General features: G+C 46.8%; 1 protein-coding gene across 7 annotated transcripts in view; it reads right to left on the bottom strand.

The window, feature by feature from the left end:
• Window positions 1–24,653, bottom strand: part of CD19 (CD19 molecule) — a 40,028-nt gene that overhangs the window by 15,042 nt on the left and 333 nt on the right. For 4 of the 7 annotated variants that reach the window (XM_077274135.1, XM_077274136.1, XM_077274137.1 and 1 more), the window contains exon 2: window positions 1,685–1,909. In XM_077274135.1, coding sequence (XP_077130250.1) covers window positions 1,685–1,844 — 160 coding nt within the window. In that variant the 5' untranslated portion in view covers window positions 1,845–1,909. Of the gene's footprint in view, window positions 1–1,684; window positions 1,910–4,194; window positions 4,490–24,653 lie in introns of those variants that run through there. The other 3 variants (XM_077274130.1, XM_077274132.1, XM_077274131.1) reach the window with 2 other exon arrangements.

Here is a 24,653-nt window from a genome sequence, read left to right as displayed (position 1 = left end):
GGAGGGGAACTGAGGAGTCTGGAGGGGACAGAGGAGTCTGGAGGAAGCCAGAGGATTCTGGAGGGGACAGAGGATTCTGGAGGGGACAGAGGGGTCTGGAGGAACAGAGGAGTCTGGATGGGACAGAGGAGTCTGGAGGAGGACAGAGGAGTCTGGAGGAGGACAGAAACAGAGGAGGACAGAGGGGTCTGGAGGAGGACAGAGAAGTCTGGAGGAGAACAGAGGAGATAAGAGGAGAAAAGAGGAGTCTGGAGGGGACAGAAGGGTCTGGAGGGGACAGAGGGGTCTGGAGGAGAACAGAGGAGTTAAGAGGAGAAAAGAGGAGTCTGGAGGGGACAGAGGGGTCTGGAGGAGAACAGAGGAGAAAAGAGGAGTCTGGAGGGGACAGAGGGGTCTGGAGGGGACAGAGGGGTCTGGAAGAGGATAGAGGGGCCTGGAAGAGGACAGAGGGATCTGAAGAAGGACAGAGGAGTCTGGAGGGGACAGAGGAGTCTGGAGGAGGACAGAGGAGTCTGGAGGAGGACAGAGGAGTCTGGAGGGGACAGAGGGGTCTGGAGGAGGACAGAGGAGTCTCGATGGGAGAGAGGGTTCTGGAGGGGACAGAGGAGTCTGGAGGGGACAGAATAATCTGGATGGGACTGAAGGTTCTGGAGGAGGACAGAGGAATCTGATAGGAAGGCCGGGATCACACATACGCGAGATACAGCCGAGTCTCGCAGGTTAAAACCCAGCTCTGGCGCCGGCACTCCGGAGCGGAGCGTGCAGCCGCACAGCAATACATGGAGCTGCACGCTCCGTTCCCAAGTGCTGGCGCCAGAGCTGGGTTTTAACCTACGAGACTTGGCCGTATCTCGCGTATGTGTGATCCCGGCTGAACAGAAGGATATGGAGGAGGATAGAGGAGTCTCGATGGGACAGAGGGTTCTGACAGGAACAGAGGAGGATAGAGGAGTCTGGAGAGGACAGAGGAGTCTGGAGAGGACAGAGGAGTCTGGAGAGGACAGAGGAGTCTGGAGAGGACAGAGGAGTCTGGAGAGGACAGAGGAGTCTGGAGAGGACAGAGAAGTCGGGAGAGGACAGAGGAGTCTGGAGGGGAAATGTTGCTGAATTTTAAAAATATATGCTGTATGTAACACCAGAACCTGATGTAATCACTTGGTCACCTTCTGAAGACGTCCTCCCCCTTATTGCTACTTATGCTGAGTAGTTGGACAGACTGGTTATGGCTACATTGCCTGACAACCCACATCCAGCACTGTAGTTGTCAGCTTCTGTATAGCGCACTGTCCTGAGCGGCCGCACAGCAGGGACGTCCCCGTCTCGGATTCTTCCCGACATGGCGGAGCGCACAGAGGACACCGCTGTTCGGTCACTTTTCACTTTATCAGAATTTGGGGATTTGAAAATCGTGTATTAGACCAGGAACCGCCCGAGATATTAATAACCCACAAGCCGAAAAAAACAGACAAAACTATGATTTTGGGGCACCAACCAATAAAGTGCTAATATAGCGTCTGCAGTTGTCACACAGCTTTCCCCGATTCCTGAATGACAGATCTGCTTATGGTGGTTGTCCATTCATGATACTGGAGCAGAGCTGCAATATCAGGCACGGCCTGGGGACAGTGGTGGTGTAGTTGTGCCGAGATCACTTCCCATGGCGGTCAGGGGGATTGTTACCTACCTGACAGGTGAGTATCGCCGGGAGCGTCGTCCACGGAGCAGGAGTAATTGCTGGACGTGTTGTCAGGAGCGAGCCGTACCGTCAGAACGTTGGTATCTAACATGAGGATGATGGGAGTCATCCCCAGCAGCACCCACGAGCCGTTGCTGGGCTCCTCCATCTGCAGCTTCAGCACCAGCGGGACGGGAGCGGAGGAGTGATGTCCGCAGGGCAGAAAGGTGGAACCTGCAGAGACGGGAGCAGAGCATTTACACAATTACACACTGATCATTCCACTAAGAATTGTATTTGCAGCTTCGGATGTGAGTGGAGGATAAAAAAATGACGGAACTCGAGATCTGTACAAGAAAAGCAAAACCACGTCCTACGTACCATCATACGACAGCGACACCCTATCCTGCGGGGGGACGTATTCGTAAACATATGTCTTACATGTTAAATAGGGAAACCATCAGCAAGCTTGAAACTGATTTAGGTTCTTACTCCAGCTGTAGAAAGTCCCAGGTCGTGTTAAAGGGTCGGGGACAACACACTGATCTCTGGGGACCCCCAGCAATCTGGAGAATGGGGCTCGGGGTCCTGCATACTCCACCACCGCTCCGATCATGGTGGATGGGGTTGTTGGAAGTAGCGGAGCGCTGTGCATTGTCCCATCGAAGGGCTTCCAGGATCCAGGGCCCCATTTTCAGGATCGCTGGACGTCAGTGTGTAACCCCCTATACTATGTAGATTTGCTAACTTTTTATTTATGGCATATCCCTTTAAGATACGAGCAGCCAAATCTTCCAACTACCATCCCCGCACAGGACATGTAAGGGCCACATGATTCTGCCCGGACTATCAGCCCATCAGATCCACATCTATTCCCGGCATAATACACTAAAAATACTAGAAACAGAAGCAGATCCGCCAGCACCTACTCGCTGATGGTTTCCACTTTTTCGAACATTACACAAAATAAAGAAAATGTATAGAAAACCAGGAGGCAGATGAAGAAAAATAGCCTTACCCAGATCACCCCAAAATACCAGGATAGGGATCGTTAGGAAAGTGATGTCAGAGCGAATCCTAGATTATGGGATAGAAGGGATCATCCCAGCATACCATAGAAAGCACGACAGAGTAGGGATCATTGTAGGGATCATTAGGAAGATGATGTAATAGTTTATTTTGGAGAGTAGGGATCATTACAGAATGTCACGCTGAGCATGACAGCATAGGGATCACTACAGGGGTAGGCTCTCCATTATGGAGAGTAGGGATCATCACAGATTACCGCAGAGAATATGATCAAGTAGGGATTGTTGACCAGATAATGTCAGGAATAGTCTTAGGTTATAGAGAGTAGGGATCATCAAAGAATAAAACTGTAAGCATGACAAGGTAAGAATTATTACTGGGTTCATTAGACTGATGAGTACAGAGAGTAGGGATCATCCAAGAATACAGTAGAAAGGACAGGATAGGGATCATTGTAGGGATCAATAAGATGATGGGTATAGGGATCATTGCAGAATGCCACACAGAGCATGACAGCATAGGGATCATTAGAGGGGTAATTACGTAGATGATGGTAGTAATAGTTCTACATTATGGAGAGTAGGGATCATCAAAGTAAAAACAGATCTTTAAAATAACCAGAAAGTAAAGCCCATAATAATTTATACAGCAGACAGGGAGGGTGTTTTTTTTTCACAATGCAAAGTGTGGAAAGAGTAGGGATCATAGGGTGGGCAGAAAAAAATGGACTTGGATTTTGTAAGAAGAGTAGGGAACACTGTAGGTAATACATCACATAAGGTTATACAGATTATCATACAGTAGATAGAAAAAAGGGATCATGATAAAGCGGGAAGAGTAGGGAACGCTGTAGGTAATACGTAACAGATTCAGCTCCGCATATTTCTACAGATTGTTGCAGTGTAGGAAGAGTAGGGATCATCGCAGCATTGAAAGTGCACAGAATGGATCATTTCAGAATACAGAACAAAAAGAGAATTAATAATGCAGGGGAATTTGAGATTGTTATAGAAAGTAGGGATCGTCATCACATAGGGATCATTATGGGGACCACATCACGTAGGCCTATTGGATGTAGATGGAATGAGAAAGAATCATATTTTATAGGCCAGAGATCCTATTAGTGTGGAGAGTAGTGAGTAGGGATCATCATTTTGGAGGACGAGTAGGGAAGGATCATTGTGGGTTACCATTGGGAAAGGCCGAGTTATTACAGGGAATAGGGATTATGATACTGTAACCAGGGTAGGGACTACCATATAATTATTACAGTAGGGATCGTCATAGATTGTTCATCTATAGGATGCGGGAAAGTTATTTCTACAATATCGAGGGCTGATTACTATAAAATAGAAAATAGAGATAACCATAGTAGGGATCATGAAGGTGTAGGAAGAGTAGGGATCAACAAAGAATCCTGAGAGTCGAGGACTGGAGCATTGGGCTTTTCGGTAGGGATCATCACTGGTAGATTTGGGCACATTTCTTACCTTCTGCAGGCACGGTGATAATCCCGCTGTGATCTGGATTTTCGGCTGAGCAGGTGATCCCCAGGTAGAGGACGAGGAGGAGCAGCATGGTGGCCCCAGAACTGACAGCGAGTAACTGATGGCACCGCTCAGCGAGCCACAAACACAAAGTCACAGGAGCAGAACATTCTCAACAACTGGGTCCCCTGGGAGGAGCGGCTGCACCTGCAGGGTGGGCACATGGGGGGGCGGGGGCGCATTTGGCTGCAACAAGAACTAAGGGCGTCCTTAAAAGTCTGAAGATCTCTCATGTGTCAGATTCTCAGCAGAAAACGAAACGAGAAGTTCTGGGAAGTTTAGTCAAATCTAAAGAACAAGACGCATAAGGGGAACATCACAGGGAAATAATAATCATGACCTGCAGATTTCATCACTGAGCGCTAAAGTATCAGCTTATAGGTTCCTTATCAATGCAGAGGTCACAATAACATATAACATATATATAGATAGCACAGGATCCACCAATCACAACAGGCGATGTCCCAGCTACCTCTGCCCTCTCTGCACAGCTCACCTCCTCCCACTCTCTGTATAATGATCTCTGCACAGCTCACCTCCTCCCACTCTCTGTATAATGATCTCTGCACAGCTCACCTCCTGCCACTCTCTGTAAATTGATCTCTGCACAGCTCACCTCCCCCCACTCTGTATAATGATCTCTGCACAGCTCACCTCCTCCCACTCTCTGTATGATCTCTGCACAGCACACCTCCTCACTTTCTTTGTATAATGATCTCTGCACAGCTCACCTCCTCCCACTCTCTGTATATTGATCTCTGCACAGCTCACCTCCTCCCACTCTCTGTATAATGATCTCTGCACAGCTCTCCTCCTCCCACTCTCTGTATATTGATCTCTGCACAGCTCACCTCCCCCCACTCTCTGTATAATGATCTCTGCACAGTTCACCTCCTCCCACTCTCTGTATGATCTCTGCACAGCTCACCTCCTCCCACTCTCTGTATAATGATCTCTGCACAGCTTACCTCCTCCCACTCTCTGTATGATCTCTGCACAGCTTACCTCCTCCCACTCTCTGTATAATGATCTCTGCACAGCTCTCCTCCTCCCACTCTCTGTACATTGATCTCTGCACAGCTCACATCCTCCCACTCTCTGTATAATGATCTCTGCACAGCTCACCTCCCACTCTCTGTACATTGATCTCTGCACAGCTCACCTCCTTCCACTCTCTGTATAATGATCTCTGCACAGCTCACCTCCTCCTACTCTCTGTATAATGATCTCTGCACAGCTCACCTCCTCCCACTCTCTGTATAATCTCTGCACAGCTCACCTCCTCCCACTCTCTGTATAATGATCTCTGCACAGCTCACCTCCTCCCACTCTCTGTATAATGATCTCTGCACAGCTCTCCTCCTCCCACTCTCCGTATAATGATCTCTGCACAGCTCACAGAGCATGCTCACAACACTATCCTACTGAAGTCCATAAACATTTCCAGACTATTGTTTCTACCTGCACTGAGACTTGTTTGCTGGGACATTATTATTACTCTGATGTTTGTACATTTTTGCATTATTTCCTCCGCACATTATTGTCGGTTTCGATGACTTTACTACTATTTTTGGTAATTTGTTTGATGACTTTTTTTACAGTTCACCTTTTTGTTTTTTTTTATTCTGATTTTTATGTTATTTTTTGTCAATTTATTTTATCAAATGTTTTTTACTTGTTTGTTTTATGCTTTTCTTTTATGTGTTTCTTTAAGGTCACATTAGGAAGTATTGACGTCCTCCTGTAATACTGGAGCTTCATGGTGTCTAAAACCACTAAAAATAAAGCAGAAGGAAGACGAGGCCTCGACGGATGAACAATGAGGAGACGCTGTTTTCTTCAATGAACTAAACCACCTCAGATGATCCTGGATCATTCTTCTTTTTTACCACCGCAGAGGAAGCTGATAATGGTGAATACACGTCTTATGGAGTTAATTACATCTAGATGTGACTTTCTGGACTTTTTAAACTATTTCATTATTAATAAAAACCAATCTTCTTTACAGCAGTGGAAACTCACATTTTGAGTCCCAAATCCACTGCACTGAGTCCCCACTAGGGGGAGCTCCCTGTATACAGAGATACATGATAAGATTCTGTCTGCAGCCACCACTAGGGGGAGCTCCCTGTATACAGAGATACATGATAAGATTCTGTCTGCAGTCACCACTAGGGGGAGCTCCCTGTATACAGAGATACATGATAAGATCCTGTCTGCTGTCACCACTAGGGGGAGCTCCCTGTATACAGAGATACATGATAAGATTCTGTCTGCAGCCACCACTAGGGGGAGCTCCCTGTATACAGAGATAAATGATAAGATCCCGTCTGCAGCCACCACTAGGGGAGCTCCCTGTATATAGAGATACATGATAAGATCCTGTCTGCAGCCACCACTAGGGGGAGCTCCCTGTATACAGAGATACATGATAAGATCTTGTCTGCAGTCACCACTAGGGGGAGCTCCCTGTATACAGAAACATAAGATCCTGTCTGCAGCCACCACTATGGGGAGCTCCCTGTATACAGAGATAAATGATAAGATCCCGTCTGCAGCCACCACTAGGGGGAGCTCCCTGTATACAGAGATACATGATAAGATCCTGTCTGCCATCACCACTAGGGGGAGCTCCCTGTATATAGAGACACATGATAAGATCCTGTCTGCAGTCACCACTAGGGGGAGCTCCCTGTATACAGAGATAAATGATAAGATCCTGTCTGCAGCCACCACTATGGGGAGCTCCCTGTATACAGAGATAAATGATAAGATCCCGTCTGCAGCCACCACTAGGGGGAGCTCCCTGTATACAGAGATACATGATAAGATCCTGTCTGCCATCACCACTAGGGGGAGCTCCCTGTATATAGAGACACATGATAAGATCCTGTCTGCAGTCACCACTAGGGGGAGCTCCCTGTATACAGAGATAAATGATAAGATCCTGTCTGCAGCCACCACTAGGGGGAGCTCCCTGTATACAGAGATACATGATAAGATTCTGTCTGCCATCACCACTAGGGGGAGCTCCCTGTATATAGAGACACATGATAAGATCCTGTCTGCAGTCACCACTAGGGGGAGCTCCCTGTATACAGAGATACATGATAAGATTCTGCCTGCAGCCACCACTAGGGGGAGCTTCTTGTATACAGAGATACATGATAAGATCCTGTCTGCAGCCACCACAAGGGGGAGCTCCCTCTATACAGAGATATATGATAAGATCCTGTCTGCAGCCACCACTAGGGGGAGCTCCCTGTACACAGAGATACATGATAAGATCCTGTCTGCAGCCACCACTAGGGGGAGCTCCCTGTACACAGAGATACATGATAAGATCCTGTCTGCAGCCACCACTAGGAGGAGCTCCCTGTATACAGAGATCCATGATAAGATCCTGTCTGCAGTCACCACTAGGGGGAGCTCCTTGTATACAGAGATACATGATAAGATCCTGTCTGCAGTCACCACTGGGGGGAGCTCCCTGTGTACAGAGATACATGATAAGATCCTGTCTGCAGTCACCACTAGGGGGAGCTCCCTGTATACAGAGATACATGATAAGATCCTGTCTGCAGTCACCACTAGGGGGAGCTCCCTGTATTCAGAGATACATGATAAGATCCTGTCTGCAGTCACCACTAGGGGGAGCTGTCATGATTCTCAATGGCGAGAGAACATAGCCCAGCATATATGAGAACTAGCTCTTGGAAGATGGAAACTATACTGACCATGAACTAAACCTGCCGCACAACTAGAAGTGGCCGGGTAGCATGCCTACGTTTTTTTATCCCTAGATGCCCAGCGCCAGCCGGAGAACTACCTAATCCTAGCAGAGGAAAAGACAGTCCTGGCTCACCTCTAGAGAAATTTTCCCAAAAGGCAGACAGAGGCCCCCACATATATTGGCGGTGATTTTAGATGAAATGACAAACGTAGTATGAAAATAGGTTTAGCAAAATCGAGGTCCGCTTACTAGATAGCATGAAGACAGAAAGGGCACTTTCATGGTCAGCAGAAAACCCTATCAAAACACCATCCAGAAATTACTTTAAGACTCTAGCATTAACTCATAACACCAGAGTGGCAATTTCCGCTCACAAGAGCTTTCCAGACACAGTAACGAAACAGCAGCTGTGAACAGGAACAAAATGCAAAAACACACAAGGACAAAAGTCCAACTTAGCTGGGAGTTGTCTAGTAGCAGGAACATGCACAGAAAGGCTACTGATTACATTGTTGACCGGCATGAAACTGACAGAGGAGCAAGGTTATATAGCGACTCCCACATCCTGATAGGAGCAGGTGAACAGAGGGGATGATGCACACAAGTTAAATTCCACAAGTGGCCACCGGGGGAGCCCAGAATCCAATTTCACAACAGTACCCCCCCCTCAAGGAGGGGGCACCGAACCCTCACCAGAACCACCAGGGCGATCAGGATGAGCCCTATGAAAGGCACGGACAAGATCGGAGGCATGAACATCAGAGGCAGTGACCCAAGAATTATCCTCCTGACCGTATCCCTTCCATTTGACCAGATACTGGAGTTTCCGTCTGGAAACACGAGAGTCCAAGATCTTTTCCACAACGTACTCCAACTCACCCTCAACCAACACCGGAGCAGGAGGCTCAACGGAAGGCACAGCTGGTACCTCATACCTGCGCAACAATGACCGATGAAAAACATTATGAATCGAAAAGGATGCAGGGAGGTCCAAACGGAAGGACACAGGGTTAAGAATCTCCAATATCTTGTACGGGCCGATGAACCGAGGCTTAAACTTAGGAGAAGAAACCCTCATAGGGACAAAACGAGAAGACAACCACACCAAGTCCCCAACACAAAGCCGAGGACCAACACGACGACGGCGGTTGGCAAAAAGCTGAGTCTTCTCCTGGGACAACTTCAAATTGTCCACCACCTGCCCCCAAATCTGATGCAACCTCTCCACCACAGCATCCACTCCAAGACAATCCGAAGATTCCACTTGACCGGAGGAAAATCGAGGATGAAACCCCGAATTACAGAAAAACAGGGACACCAAGGTGGCAGAGCTGGCCCGATTATTGAGGGCGAACTCCACCAAAGGCAAAAAAGCAACCCAATCATCCTGATCCGCAGACACAAAACACCTCAAATATGTCTCCAAGGTCTGATTAGTCCGCTCGGTCTGGCCATTAGTCTGAGGATGGAAAGCAGACGAAAAAGACAAATCTATGCCCATCTTAGCACAGAATGCCCGCCAAAATCTAGACACGAATTGGGTCCCTCTGTCAGAAACGATATTCTCCGGAATACCATGCAAACGAACAACATTTTGAAAAAACAGAGGAACCAACTCGGAAGAAGAAGGCAACTTAGGCAAGGGAACCAGATGGACCATCTTAGAGAAACGGTCACACACCACCCAGATGACAGACATCTTCTGAGAAACAGGCAGATCCGAAATAAAATCCATCGAGATGTGCGTCCAAGGCCTCTTCGGGATAGGCAAGGGTAACAACAATCCACTAGCCCGAGAACAACAAGGCTTGGCCCGAGCACAAACGTCACAAGACTGCACAAAGCCTCGCACATCTCGTGACAGGGAAGGCCACCAGAAGGACCTTGCCACCAAATCCCTGGTACCAAAGATTCCAGGATGACCTGCCAACGCAGAAGAATGAACCTCAGAGATGACTCTACTGGTCCAATCATCAGGAACAAACAGTCTACCAGGTGGGCAACGATCAGGTCTATCCGCCTGAAACTCCTGCAAGGCCCGCCGCAGGTCTGGAGAAACGGCAGACAATATCACTCCATCTTTAAGGATACCTGTGGGCTCAGAATTACCAGGGGAGTCAGGCTCAAAACTCCTAGAAAGGGCATCCGCCTTAACATTCTTAGAACCCGGTAGGTAAGACACCACAAAATTAAACCGAGAGAAAAACAACGACCAGCGCGCTTGTCTAGGATTCAGGCGCCTGGCAGACTCAAGGTAAATTAAATTTTTGTGGTCAGTCAATACCACCACCTGATGTCTGGCCCCCTCAAGCCAGTGACGCCACTCCTCAAAAGCCCACTTCATGGCCAAAAGCTCCCGATTCCCAATATCATAATTCCGCTCGGCGGGCGAAAATTTACGGGAAAAAAAAGCACAAGGTCTCATCACGGAGCAGTCGGAACTTCTCTGCGACAACACCGCCCCAGCTCCGATTTCAGAAGCGTCGACCTCAACCTGAAAAGGAAGAGCAACATCAGGCTGACGCAACACTGGGGCGGAAGAAAAGCGGCGCTTGAGCTCCCGAAAGGCCTCCACAGCATCAGGGGACCAATCAGCAACATCAGCACCCTTCTTAGTCAAATCAGTCAATGGTTTTACAACATCAGAAAAACCAGCAATAAATCGACGATAAAAGTTAGCAAAGCCCAAAAATTTCTGAAGACTCTTAAGAGAAGAGGGTTGCGTCCAATCACCAATAGCCTGAACCTTGACAGGATCCATCTCGATGGAAGAGGGGGAAAAAATGTATCCCAAGAAGGAAATCTTCTGAACCCCAAAAACACACTTAGAACCCTTCACACACAAGGAATTAGACCGCAAAACCTGAAAAACCCTCCTGACCTGCTGGACATGAGAGTCCCAGTCATCCGAAAAAATCAGAATATCATCCAGATACACAATCATAAATTTATCCAAATAATCGCGGAAAATGTCATGCATAAAGGACTGGAAGACTGAAGGGGCATTTGAAAGACCAAAAGGCATCACCAAATACTCAAAATGGCCCTCGGGCGTATTAAATGCGGTTTTCCACTCATCCCCCTGCTTGATTCGCACCAAATTATACGCCCCACGGAGATCAATCTTAGAGAACCACTTGGCCCCCTTTATACGAGCAAACAAATCAGTAAGCAGTGGTAACGGATATTGATATTTAACCGTGATTTTATTCAAAAGTCGATAATCAATACACGGCCTCAAAGAGCCGTCTTTCTTAGACACAAAGAAAAAACCGGCTCCTAAGGGAGATGACGAAGGACGAATATGTCCCTTTTCCAAGGACTCCTTTATATATTCTCGCATAGCAGCGTGTTCAGGCACAGACAGATTAAATAAACGACCCTTAGGGTATTTACTACCCGGGATCAAGTCTATGGCACAATCGCACTCCCGGTGCGGAGGTAGTGAACCAACCTTGGGTTCTTCAAAAACGTCACGAAAGTCAGACAAGAATTCAGGAATCTCAGAGGGAATAGATGATGAAATGGAAACCAAAGGTACGTCCCCATGAGTTCCTTTACATCCCCAGCTTAACACAGACATAGCTCTCCAGTCGAGGACTGGGTTATGAGATTGCAGCCATGGCAATCCCAGCACCAAAACATCATGTAGATTATACAGCACCAGAAAGCGAATAACCTCCTGGTGATCCGGATTAACACGCATAGTCACTTGTGTCCAGTATTGTGGTTTATTACTAGCCAATGGGGTGGAGTCAATCCCTTTCAGAGGTATCGGAGCCTCCAATGGCTCCAAATCATACCCACAGCGTTTGGCAAAGGACCAATCCATAAGACTCAAAGCAGCGCCAGAGTCGACATAGGCATCCGCGGTAATAGATGATAAAGAACAAATCAGGGTCACAGATAGAATAAACTTAGACTGTAAAGTGCTAATTGAAACAGACTTGTCAGGCTTCTTAGTACGCTTAAAGCATGCTGATATAACATGAGTTGAATCACCACAATAGAAGCACAACCCATTTTTTCGTCTAAAATTCTGCCGCTCGCTTCTGGACAGAATTCTATCACATTGCATATTTTCTGGCGTTTTCTCAGTAGACACCGCCAAATGGTGCACAGGTTTGCGCTCCCGCAGACGCCTATCGATCTGAATAGCCATCGTCATGGACTCATTCAGACTCGCAGGCACAGGGAACCCCACCATAACATCCTTAATGGCATCAGAGAGACCTTCTCTGAAAATCGCCGCCAGGGCGCACTCATTCCACTGAGTAAGCACAGACCATTTGCGGAATTTTTGGCAGTATATTTCAGCTTCATCTTGCCCCTGAGACAAGGACATCAAGGCCTTTTCCGCCTGAAGCTCTAAATGAGGTTCCTCATAAAGCAACCCCAAGGCCAGAAAAAACGCATCCACATTGAGCAACGCAGGATCCCCTGGTGCCAATGCAAAAGCCCAGTCTTGAGGGTCGCCCCGGAGCAAGGAAATTACAATCCTGACCTGCTGTGCAGGGTCTCCGGCAGAGCGAGACTTCAGGGACAAAAATAATTTGCAATTATTTTTAAAATTTTGAAAGTGAGATCTATTCCCCGAGAAGAATTCAGGCAAAGGAATTCTAGGCTCAGACATAGGTGCATGAACAACAAAATCTTGCAAATTTTGTACCTTTGTGGCGAGATTATTCAAACCTGTAGCTACACTCTGAAGATCCATTTGAAACAGGTGAACACAGAGCCATTCAAGGATTAGAAGGAGAGGAAGAGAGGAAGGCTGCAGTATAGGCAGACTAGCAAGTGATTCAATTAAGAGCACACTCAGAACTAGAGGGAAAAAAAAAAAAAAAAAAAAAAAAATTGTAGCAGACTTCTTTTTTCTCTCCTTTCTCAGCCAGTAATTTAACCCTTTTTTGGGCCGGTCAAACTGTCATGATTCTCAATGGCGAGAGAACATAGCCCAGCATATATGAGAACTAGCTCTTGGAAGATGGAAACTATACTGACCATGAACTAAACCTGCCGCACAACTAGAAATGGCCGGGTAGCATGCCTACGTTTTTTTATCCCTAGATGCCCAGCGCCAGCCGGAGAACTACCTAATCCTAGCAGAGGAAAAGACAGTCCTGGCTCACCTCTAGAGAAATTTTCCCAAAAGGCAGACAGAGGCCCCCACATATATTGGCGGTGATTTTAGATGAAATGACAAACGTAGTATGAAAATAGGTTTAGCAAAATCGAGGTCCGCTTACTAGATAGCATGAAGACAGAAAGGGCACTTTCATGGTCAGCAGAAAACCCTATCAAAACACCATCCAGAAATTACTTTAAGACTCTAGCATTAACTCATAACACCAGAGTGGCAATTTCCGCTCACAAGAGCTTTCCAGACACAGTAACGAAACAGCAGCTGTGAACAGGAACAAAATGCAAAAACACACAAGGACAAAAGTCCAACTTAGCTGGGAGTTGTCTAGTAGCAGGAACATGCACAGAAAGGCTACTGATTACATTGTTGACCGGCATGAAACTGACAGAGGAGCAAGGTTATATAGCGACTCCCACATCCTGATAGGAGCAGGTGAACAGAGGGGATGATGCACACAAGTTAAATTCCACAAGTGGCCACCGGGGGAGCCCAGAATCCAATTTCACAACAGGGAGCTCCCTGTATACACAGATATATGATAAGATCCTGTCTGCAGCCACCACTAGGGGGAGCTCTGTTATGATCCTTAGTGGCTGAGGATCACAAATAGACCAGCAAGTGAATAAACTTAGGACAAGCTCTAGGGAGATGGTAACTGGACTGATCGCAAATCTGAACCTATCCAACACAACTAGAGGTAGCCTCTGGTGCCTAAAAAATTCCTAGACGTCTCGAGCCAGCCTGAGGAACTAGCTACCCCTAAAGAGAAAGAAAGACCTCGCTTGCCTCCAGAGAAATAATCCCCAAAGATATAGAAGCCCCCAACAAATATTAACGGTGAAGTAAGAAGGCACATACATAGGGATGAAATCAGATTCAGCAAAAGAGGCCCACTAGTACTAGAAAGCAGAAAATAGAGCAGGGGTCTATGCGATCAATAAAAAACCCTACAAAATATCCATCCTGAGATTTCAAGATCCCACACACCAACTAACGGTGTGTGGGGAGAAACTCAGTCCACTAGAGCAACCAGCAATGAGGGAATCACATTTTAGCAAGCTGGACAAGAAAACATGATAAACATTACTGATCAAAAAATGAGCAAACAAAACTTAGCTTGTCCTGGATGGACTGGGAGCAAGGTAGTCAGAAGGAATCTGAGTAGCACTGATTACATCGACAGCCGGCAACAAGTGAAAGAGAAACAGAGCTATATAGGAACCTCCCAGAGGATAACGAACCAGCTGATAGCCAGAGACCAGCAGGATAACAAACAAAGCCACCAGGGGGAGCCCAAAGCAAAAGTCACAACATACCACCAGTGACCACAAGAGGGAGCCTGAAAACAGAGTTCACAACAGTACCCCCCCCTTGAGGAGGGGTCACCGAACCCTCATGAGAACCCCCAGGGCGATCAGGATGAGCCACATGGAAGGCACGAACCAAATCGGCCGCATGAACATCATAGGCGACAACCCAAGAATTATCCTCCTGACCATAGCCCTTCCACTTAACCAAATACTGGAGCCTCCGTCTAGAAATACGAGAATCCAAGATCTTCTCCACCACGTATTCCAATTCTCCCTCAACCAGCACCGGGGCAGGAGGCTCAACCGGAGGAACCACAGGCACCACATACCTCCGCAACAACGAGCGATGGAACACATTATGAATAGCAAATGATGCCGGGAGGTCCAGACGAAATGACACAGGGCCAAGGACTTCCATAATCTTATAAGGACCGATAAACCGAGGCTTGAACTTAGGAGAGGAGACCTTCATAGGAACGAAGCGAGAAGACAACCACACCAAGTCCCCAACGCGAAGTCGGGGACACACACAGCGACGGCGGTTGGCAAAGAGCTGAGCCTTCTCTTGTGACAGCTTCAAATTGTCCACCACATGATTCCAAATCTGATACAACCTATCAACCACAACATCCACTCCAGGACAGTCAGAAGGCTCCACCTGACCCGAGGAAAAACGAGGATGAAACCCCGAATTACAAAAAAAAGGAGAAACCAAAGTAGCAGAACTAGCCCGATTATTAAGGGCAAACTCGGCCAACGGCAAAAAAGTAACCCAGTCGTCCTGATCAGCAGAAACAAAACATCTTAAATAAGTCTCCAAGGTCTGATTAGTTCGCTCGGTTTGGCCATTCGTCTGAGGATGGAAGGCCGACGAAAAAGACAAATCAATGCCCAATTTAGCACAAAAGGTCCGCCAAAATCTAGACACGAACTGGGATCCTCTGTCAGAAACAATGTTCTCAGGGATCCCGTGCAAACGAACCACATTTTGAAAAAACAGTGGAACCAACTCGGAGGAGGAAGGCAACTTAGGCAAGGGCACCAAATGGACCATCTTATAAAAACGATCACACACCACCCAGATGACAGACATTCTCTGAGAGACAGGGAGATCTGAAATAAAATCTATGGAAATGTGCGTCCAAGGCCTCTTCGGGACAGGCAAAGGTAACAGCAAACCACTGGCACGAGAACAGCAAGGCTTAGCCCGAGCACAAATTCCACAAGACTGCACAAAGGAACGCACATCCCGCGACAAGGAAGGCCACCAAAAAGACCTGGCCACCAAGTCTCTGGTACCAAATATTCCAGGATGGCCCGCCAATACCGAAGAATGAACCTCGGAGATGACTCTGTTGGTCCATCTATCCGGGACAAACAGTCTCTCTGGTGGACAGCGGTCAGGTCTATCCGCCTGAAACTCTTGCAGCACACGTCGCAAATCTGGGGAGATGGCAGACAAAATCACCCCTTCTCTAAGGATACCAGCCGGCTCTGAATCTCCAGGAGAGTCAGGCACAAAACTCCTAGAAAGAGCATCAGCCTTCACATTCTTCGAACCAGGCAGGTACGAGACCACGAAATCAAAACGAGAGAAAAACAATGACCAACGAGCCTGTCTGGGATTCAGCCGCTTGGCCGACTCGAGATAAATCAAATTCTTGTGATCAGTCAAGACCACCACACGATGCTTAGCTCCCTCGAGCCAATGTCGCCACTCCTCAAATGCCCACTTCATAGCCAAAAGCTCCTGATTACCGACATCATAATTCCGCTCGGCAGGCGAAAACTTTCTTGAAAAGAAAGCACATGGCTTCATCACAGAGCCATCGGAGCTTCTCTGCGACAAAACAGCCCCCGCTCGAATCTCGGAAGCATCAACCTCCACCTGGAAGGGAAGTGAGACATCTGGCTGACATAAGACCGGAGCCGAAGAAAACCGACGCTTCAGCTCCCGAAAGGCCTCCACAGCCGCAGAGGACCAATTAGTCACATCAGAACCTTTCTTGGTCAAATCCGTCAAAGGCTTAACAACACCAGAAAAATTAGCTATGAAGCGATGGTAAAAATTAGCAAAACCCAAGAACTTCTGAAGACTCTTAACAGATGTAGGCTGCGTCCAGTCATGAATAGCCTGAACCTTGACTGGGTCCATCTCAATAGTAGAAGGAGAAAAAATGAAACCCAAAAAAGAAATCTTCTGGACTCCAAAAAGACATTTTGAGCCCTTCACAAATAAAGCATTGGCACGCAGGACCTGAAAGACCATCCTGACCTGCTTAACATGAGACTCCCAATCATCCGAAAAAAACAGAATATCATCCAGATACACAATCATAAACTTATCCAGATATTCACGGAAGATATCGTGCATAAAGGACTGAAAGACTGAAGGAGCATTAGAAAGTCCAAAAGGCATCACCAAGTACTCAAAATGGCCTTCAGGCGTATTAAATGCAGTTTTCCATTCGTCACCCTGTTTTATACGCACAAGGTTATACGCACCGTGAAGATCTATCTTGGTGAACCAACTGGACCCCCTAATGCGAGCAAACAAATCAGTTAACAATGGCAAAGGATACTGCAATTTAACCGTGATTTTATTCAAAAGGCGATAATCAATACAAGGTCTCAGGGAACCATCCTTCTTAGCCACAAAAAAGAACCCCGCACCAAGAGGGGATGAGGACGGGCGAATATGTCCCTTCTCCAAAGACTCCTTTATATAACTCCGCATGGCAGCATGCTCCGGCACAGATAAATTGAAAAGTCGTCCCTTAGGAAACTTACTACCAGGAATCAAATCTATAGCACAATCACAGTCCCTATGAGGAGGTAGAGAATTGAGTTTGGGCTCATCAAATACATCCTGGTAGTCTGACAAAAACGCAGGGACCTCAGAAGGAGTGGACGAAGCAATTGACACCACAGGAGCGTCACCATGAATTCCCTGACAACCCCAACTTGACACAGACATAGCTTTCCAATCCAGGACTGGATTATGAGTCTGCAACCATGGCAGACCCAACACGACAACATCATGCAAATTATGCAATACAAGAAAGCGAATCACCTCCTGATGAACAGGAGTCATGCACATGGTCACTTGTGTCCAGTACTGAGGTCTAGTCGTAGCCAATGGTGTAGAATCAATTCCCTTTAGTGGAATAGGGAATTTTAAAGGCTCCAAATCAAAACCACAGCGCCTGGCAAATGACAAATCCATCAGACTCAGGGCAGCACCTGAATCCACAAAAGCCATAACCGGGTAAGATGACAGGGAACAAATCAGGGTAACAGACAAAATGAACTTAGGCTGTAAAGTACCAATGGTGACAGATTTATCAACATTTTTTTGCGCTTAGAGCATGCTGAGATAACATGAGCTGAGTCACCACAGTAAAAGCACAACCCATTTTGTCGTCTATAATTTTGCCGTTCACTTCTGGTCAGAATTCTATCACATTGCATAGATTCAGGTGTCTGTTCAGAAGACACCGCCAAATGGTGCACAGGTTTGCGCTCCCGCAAACGCCGATCAATCTGAATGGCCAGAGTCATTGACTCATTCAGACCTGCAGGCGTAGGGAACCCCACCATGACATTCTTAATGGCTTCAGAAAGACCTTCTCTGAAATTCGCAGCCAGGGCACACTCTGTTATGATCCTAATGGCAGAGGATCTCAGGAGTACCAGCTAAGTCTGCAAACACAAAAAAACAGCTCATAGGGAAGTGGTAACTAGGCTGACCGTATACCTGATCCTAGCACAAACAACTAGCAGCAGCCGGGGAACGTACCTACGTTGGTTCTAGACGTCTCGCGCCAATCGGAGAACTAACTAACCCTTTCAGAGAAAATAAGACCTCTCTTGCCTCAAGAGGAAAGACCCCAAAGTAAATACAAGCCCCCCACAAATAATAACGGTGAGGTAAGAAGAAATGACAAACGTAAGAATGAACTAGATTTAGCAAAGAGAGGCCCACTGACTAATAGCAGAAAATAGAAAGATGACTTATACGGTCAGCAAAAAACCCTACAAAATATCCACGCTGAATATCCAAGAACCCCCGCACCGACTAACGGTGTGGGGGGAGAATAACAGCCCCCCTTGAGCTTCCAGCAAAATCAGGAATCACTTTTTAAACAAAGCTGGAACAAAATAAAGAAAATTCAAATGTACAAAAATAAGAAAGCAGGACTTAGCTTATCTTGCAAAATCAGGAGACCAGGAGACAGGAGAAAACAGACATGGTCTGATAACAACGAATCCAGGCACAATACAGAGTATCCAGGAAGTTTATATAGGCACACCCAAGGCTAAACGAACCAGGTGGGTGCCAACCTGGGGAAAGGCACTCCAAGTGCCATACCACTAATGACCACAAGAGGGAGGAAAGAAATATAGTTCACAACAACACTCATTCCACTGAGTAAGCACCGACCATTTCCGAAATTTCTGGCAGTAAACCTCTGCTTCATCATGCCCCTGCGAGAGGGCCAATAACGCTTTTTCAGCCTGGTTCTCAAGATTAGGTTCCTCATAGAGCAATCCAAGGGCCAGAAAAAATGCATCTACACTAAGCAATGCAGGATCCCCTGGCGCCAATGCGAAGGCCCAATCTTGAGGGTCACCACGCAAGAAGGAAATGATAATCTTAACTTGCTGAACGGCATCACCAGAGGAACGAGGTTTCAAAGAAAGAAACATCTTACAATTGTTCTTAAAATTCAGGAACCTAGATCTATCTCCAGAAAACAACTCAGGAATAGGTATTCTAGGCTCAGACATAGGACTGTAAACAACAAAATCCTGAATACTTTGAACCCCAGCAGCAAGATGATCCAGACTGGAAGCCAAGCTCTGGATATCCATGTCAGCAGCTGAACTCAGAGCCACACCAAGATTAAGAGGAGGAGAGAAGCTAGCCACAGCAGCTAGACACACGGCAACAAAAAATAAATAAATAAATAAATTTCTCAAGGCTTCTTTTCTCCTGCTTCTGCCATGCAATTAACACTTTCTTGGCCGGCTGTACTGTTATGATCCTTAGTGGCTGAGGATCACAAATAGACCAGCAAGTGAATAAACTTAGGACAAGCTCTAGGGAGATGGTAACTGGACTGATCGCAAATCTGAACCTATCCAACACAACTAGAGGTAGCCGGTGAACGTGCCTAAAAAATTCCTAGACGTCTCGAGCCAGCCTGAGGAACTAGCTACCCCTAAAGAGAAAGAAAGACCTTGCTTGCCTCCAGAGAAATAATCCCCAAAGATATAGAAGCCCCCAACAAATATTAACGGTGAAGTAAGAAGAAGGCACATACATAGGGATGAAATCAGATTCAGCAAAAGAGGCCCACTAGTACTAGAAAGCAGAAAATAGAGCAGGGGTCTATGCGATCAATAAAAAACCCTACAAAATATCCATCCTGAGATTTCAAGAACCCACGCACCAACTAACGGTGTGTGGGGAGAAACTCAGTCCACTAGAGCAACCAGCAAGCGAGGGAATCACATTTTAGCAAGCTGGACAAGAAAACATGATAAACATTACTGATCAAAAAATGAGCAAACAAAACTTAGCTTGTCCTGGATGGACTGGGAGCAAGGTAGTCAGAAGGAATCTGAGTAGCACTGATTACATCGACAGCCGGCAACAAGTGAAAGAGAAACAGAGCTATATAGGAACCTCCCAGAGGATAACGAACCAGCTGATAGCCAGAGACCAGCAGGATAACAAACAAAGCCACCAGGGGGAGCCCAAAGCAAAAGTCACACCATACCACCAGTGACCACAAGAGGGAGCCTGAAAACAGAGTTCACAACAGAGCTCCCTATACACAGAGATACATGATAAGATCCTGTCTGCAGCCACCACTAGGGGGAGCTCCCTATACACAGAGATACATGATAAGATTCTGTCTGCAGTCACCACTAGGGGGAGCTCCCTGTATACAGAGATACATGATAAGATCCTGTCTGCAGCCACCACTAGGGGGAGCTCCCTATACACAGAGATACATGATAAGATTCTGTCTGCAGTCACCACTAGGGGGAGCTCCCTGTATTCAGAGATACATGATAAGATCCTGTCTGCAGTCGCCACTAGGGGGAGCTCCCTGTATACAGAGATACATGATAAGATCCTGTCTGCAGTCACCACTAGGGGGAGCTCCCTGTATACAGAGATACAGGATAAGATCCTGTCTGCAGTCACCATTAGGGGGAGCTCCCTGTATACAGAGATACATAAGATCCTGTCTGCAGCCACCACTAGGGGGAGCTCCCTGTATACAGAGATACATGATAAGATCCTGTCTGCAGCCACCACTAGGGGGAGCTCCCTGTATACAGAGATACATGATAAGATCCTGTCTGCAGCCGCCACTAGCGGGAGCTCCCTGTATACAGAGATACATGATAAGATCCTGTCTGCAGTCGCCACTAGGGGGAGCTCCCTGTATACAGAGATACATGATAAGATCCTGTCTGCAACCGCCACTAGGGGGAGCTCCCTGTATACAGAGATACATGATAAGATCCTGTCTGCAGCCGCCACTAGGGGGAGCTCCCTGTATATAGAGATACATGATAAGATCCTGTCTGCAGTCACCACTAGGGGGAGCTCCCTGTATACAGAGATACATGGTAAGATCCTGTCTGCAGCCACCACTAGGGGGAGCTCCCTGTATACAGAGATACATGATAAGATCCTGTCTGCAGCCACCACTAGGGGGAGCTCCCTGTATACAGAGATACATGATAAGATCCTGTCTGCAGTCACCACTAGGGGGAGCTCCCTGTATACAGAGATACATGATAAGATCCTGTCTGCAGTCACCACTAGGGGGAAATCCCTGTATACAGAGATACATGATAAGATTCTGCCTGCAGTCACCACTAGGGGGAGCTCCCTGTATACAGAGATACATGATAAGATCCTGTCTGCAGCCACCACTAGGGAGAGCTCCCTGTATAGAGATACATGATAAGATCCTGTCTGCAGCCACCACTAGGGGAGCTCCCTGTATACAGAGATACATGATAATATCCTGCCTGCAGCCACCACTAGGGGGAGCTCCCTGTATACAGAGATACATGATAAGATCCTGTCTGCAGCCACCACTAGGGGGAGCTACCTGTATACAGAGATACATGATAAGATTCTGTCTGCAGTCACCACTAGGGGGAGCTCCCTGTATACAGAGATACATGATAAGATCCTGTCTGCAGCCACCACTAGGGGGAGCTCCCTGTATACAGAGATACATGATAAGATTCTGTCTGCAGCCACCACTAGGGGGAGCTCCCTGTATACACAGATACATGATAAGACCCTGTCTGTAGCCACCACTAGGGGGAGCTCCCTGTATACAGAGATACATGATAAGATCCTGTCTGCAGCCACCACTAGGGGGAGCTCCCTGTATACAGAGATACATGATAATATCCTGTCTGCAGCCACCACTAGGGGGAGCTCCCTGTATACAGAGATACATGATAAGATCCTGTCTGCAGTCACCACTAGGGGGAGCTCCCTGTATACAGAGATACATGATAAGATCCTGTCTGCAGCCACCACTAGGGGGAGCTCCCTGTATACAGAGATACATGATAAGATCCTGTCTGCAGCCACCACTAGGGGGAGCTCCCTGTATACAGAGATACATGATAAGATCCTGTCTGCAGTCACCACTAGGAGAGTTCCCTGTATACAGAGATACATGATAAGATCCTGTCTGCAGCCACCACTAGGGGGAGCTCCCTGTATACAGAGATACATGATAAGATCCTGTCTGCAGTCACCACTAGGGGGAGCTCCCTGTATACAGAGATACATGATAAGATCCTGTCTGCAGCCACCACTAGGGGGAGCTCCCTGTATACAGAGATACATGATAAGATCCTGTCTGCAGCCACCACTAGGGGGAGCTCCCTGTATACAGAGATACATGATAAGATCCTGTCTGCAGTCACCACTAGGGGGAGCTCCCGGTATACAGAGATACATGATAAGACCCTGTCTGCAGTCACCACTAGAGGGAGCTCCCTGTATACAGAGATACATGATAATATTCAGTATTAACGCTGTGTGTGCCAGTTTGGAGCTGGTTGCTGTAGCAGAGGGCAGTGGGGTGTAGAGGGTGTTCCTCTCGCCCACCGATCATACACGGCTGCATCCTGTTTGTCGCTCACATAGGGAGGATGTGTATTTTTCTGGCGTCTTACTTCTTACTCAGTTATTGTAGCAAATGGTATAAAACCCAACCGAACCGCGCACGAAGCCAGAACACAACATAAATACACTTTACCAAAAAACCAAGGAGAGAGTTTCGACCCAAAGTTCCTTTTCTTGTTTCAAGTAGACACATAAACATGTAACCAAAACAAACTACTTGAGAATGTAACCAATCACACAAAAAAGTAGATATAAATATGATAAAAACATAATATTTTATTCAATATAAAGACACTAACAAACAATAACACAGACAATCGGAGGAGGCACAAAAATACATATATAGATATTCATTATATGCAAGGACCACTGGTAACAATATATCTACAATATAATGATGTTATGTCCTTTCTTATTTTGCTCAACAGGTATGTATGAGACACGGCAAAGAGCCACTATCAAATAGAAAAAGATGTATAGTAAAGTGCATTGTGCATAATGCTGATAGCAATAATAGTGACTAAATAAGGTCTAACACCTAGCTTCTCCATATATTAGTTTCTATAAAGTCCAAAAAAGTTTTAAAGGTGCATTATATATGTGGCTAACCTTACCAGTGCTCATGATGTGTCCGTGCCTCGACCCCGCAAAATGAGAAAACAAATCCAGAAAATCCCCTTGTCTGATTTGGGAAGATTTATTTTGCAAATTATGGTGGAAAATAAGTATTTGGTCAGAAACAAACAATCCAGATTTCTGGCTCTCACAGACCTGTAACTTCTTCTTTAAGAGTCTCCTCTTTCCTCCACTCATTACCTGTAGTAATGGCACCTGTTTATACTTGTTATCGGTATAAAAAGACACCTGTGCACACCCTCAAACAGTCTGACTCCAAACTCCACTATGGTGAAGACCAAAGAGCTGTCAAAGGACACCAGAAACAAAATTGTAGCCCTGCACCAGGCTGGGAAGACTGAATCTGCAATAGCCAACCAGCTTGGAGTGAAGAAATCAACAGTGGGAGCAATAATTAGAAAATGGAAGACATTCAAGACCACTGATAATCTCCCTCGATCTGGGGCTCCACGCAAAATCCCACCCCGTGGGGTCAGAATGATCACAAGAACGGTGAGCAAAAATCCCAGAACCACGCGGGGGGACCTAGTGAATGAACTGCAGAGAGCTGGGACCAATGTAACAAGGCCTACCATAAGTAACACACTACGCCACCATGGACTCAGATCCTGCAGTGCCAGACGTGTCACACTGCTTAAGCCAGTACATGTCCGGGCCCGTCTGAAGTTTGCTAGAGAGCATTTGGATGATCCAGAGGAGTTTTGGGAGAATGTCCTATGGTCTGATGAAACCAAACTGGAACTGTTTGGTAGAAACACAACTTGTCGTGTTTGAGGAGACAGAATGCTGAGCTTCATCCAAAGAACACCATACCTACTGTGAAGCATGGGGGTGGCAACATCAAGCTTTGGGGCTGTTTCTCTGCAAAGGGAGCAGGACGACTGATCCGGGTACATGAAAGAATGAATGGGGCCATGTATCGTGAGAATTTGAGTGCAAACCTCCTTCCATCAGCAAGGGCATTGAAGATGAAACGTGGCTGGGTCTTTCAACATGACAATGATCCAAAGCACACCGCCAGGGCAACGAAGGAGTGGCTTCGTAAGAAGCGTATGAAGGTCCTGGAGTGGCCTAGCCAGTCTCCGGATCGCAAAATAAATCTTCCTAAATCCGACAAGGTGATTTTCTGGATTTGTTTTCTCATGGTGACTCTTATAGTTGAGGTCTACCTATGATGTCAATCACAGGCCTCCCTCATCTTTATAAGTGGGAGAACTTGCACAATTGGGGGCTGAATACATACTTTTTTTCCCCACTGTATGTCACGATAGTATCGTTATATCAGGACACTACTAACGGTAGAGAGCGATAAACTGCCCTGATTTAAGCTGCTGCTTACCTCCATAAATTAAATTATCAGCCTTGAAATATGTATCTCCCCCCACTCTGCAGCCC

The sequence above is a fragment of the Ranitomeya variabilis genome, chromosome 7, assembly GCF_051348905.1.
Source record: "Ranitomeya variabilis isolate aRanVar5 chromosome 7, aRanVar5.hap1, whole genome shotgun sequence".
Taxonomy (NCBI): domain Eukaryota; kingdom Metazoa; phylum Chordata; class Amphibia; order Anura; family Dendrobatidae; genus Ranitomeya; species Ranitomeya variabilis.
The sequence above is the reverse complement of the archived record's forward strand: the minus strand, read 5'-3'. Positions and strand labels throughout refer to the sequence as shown.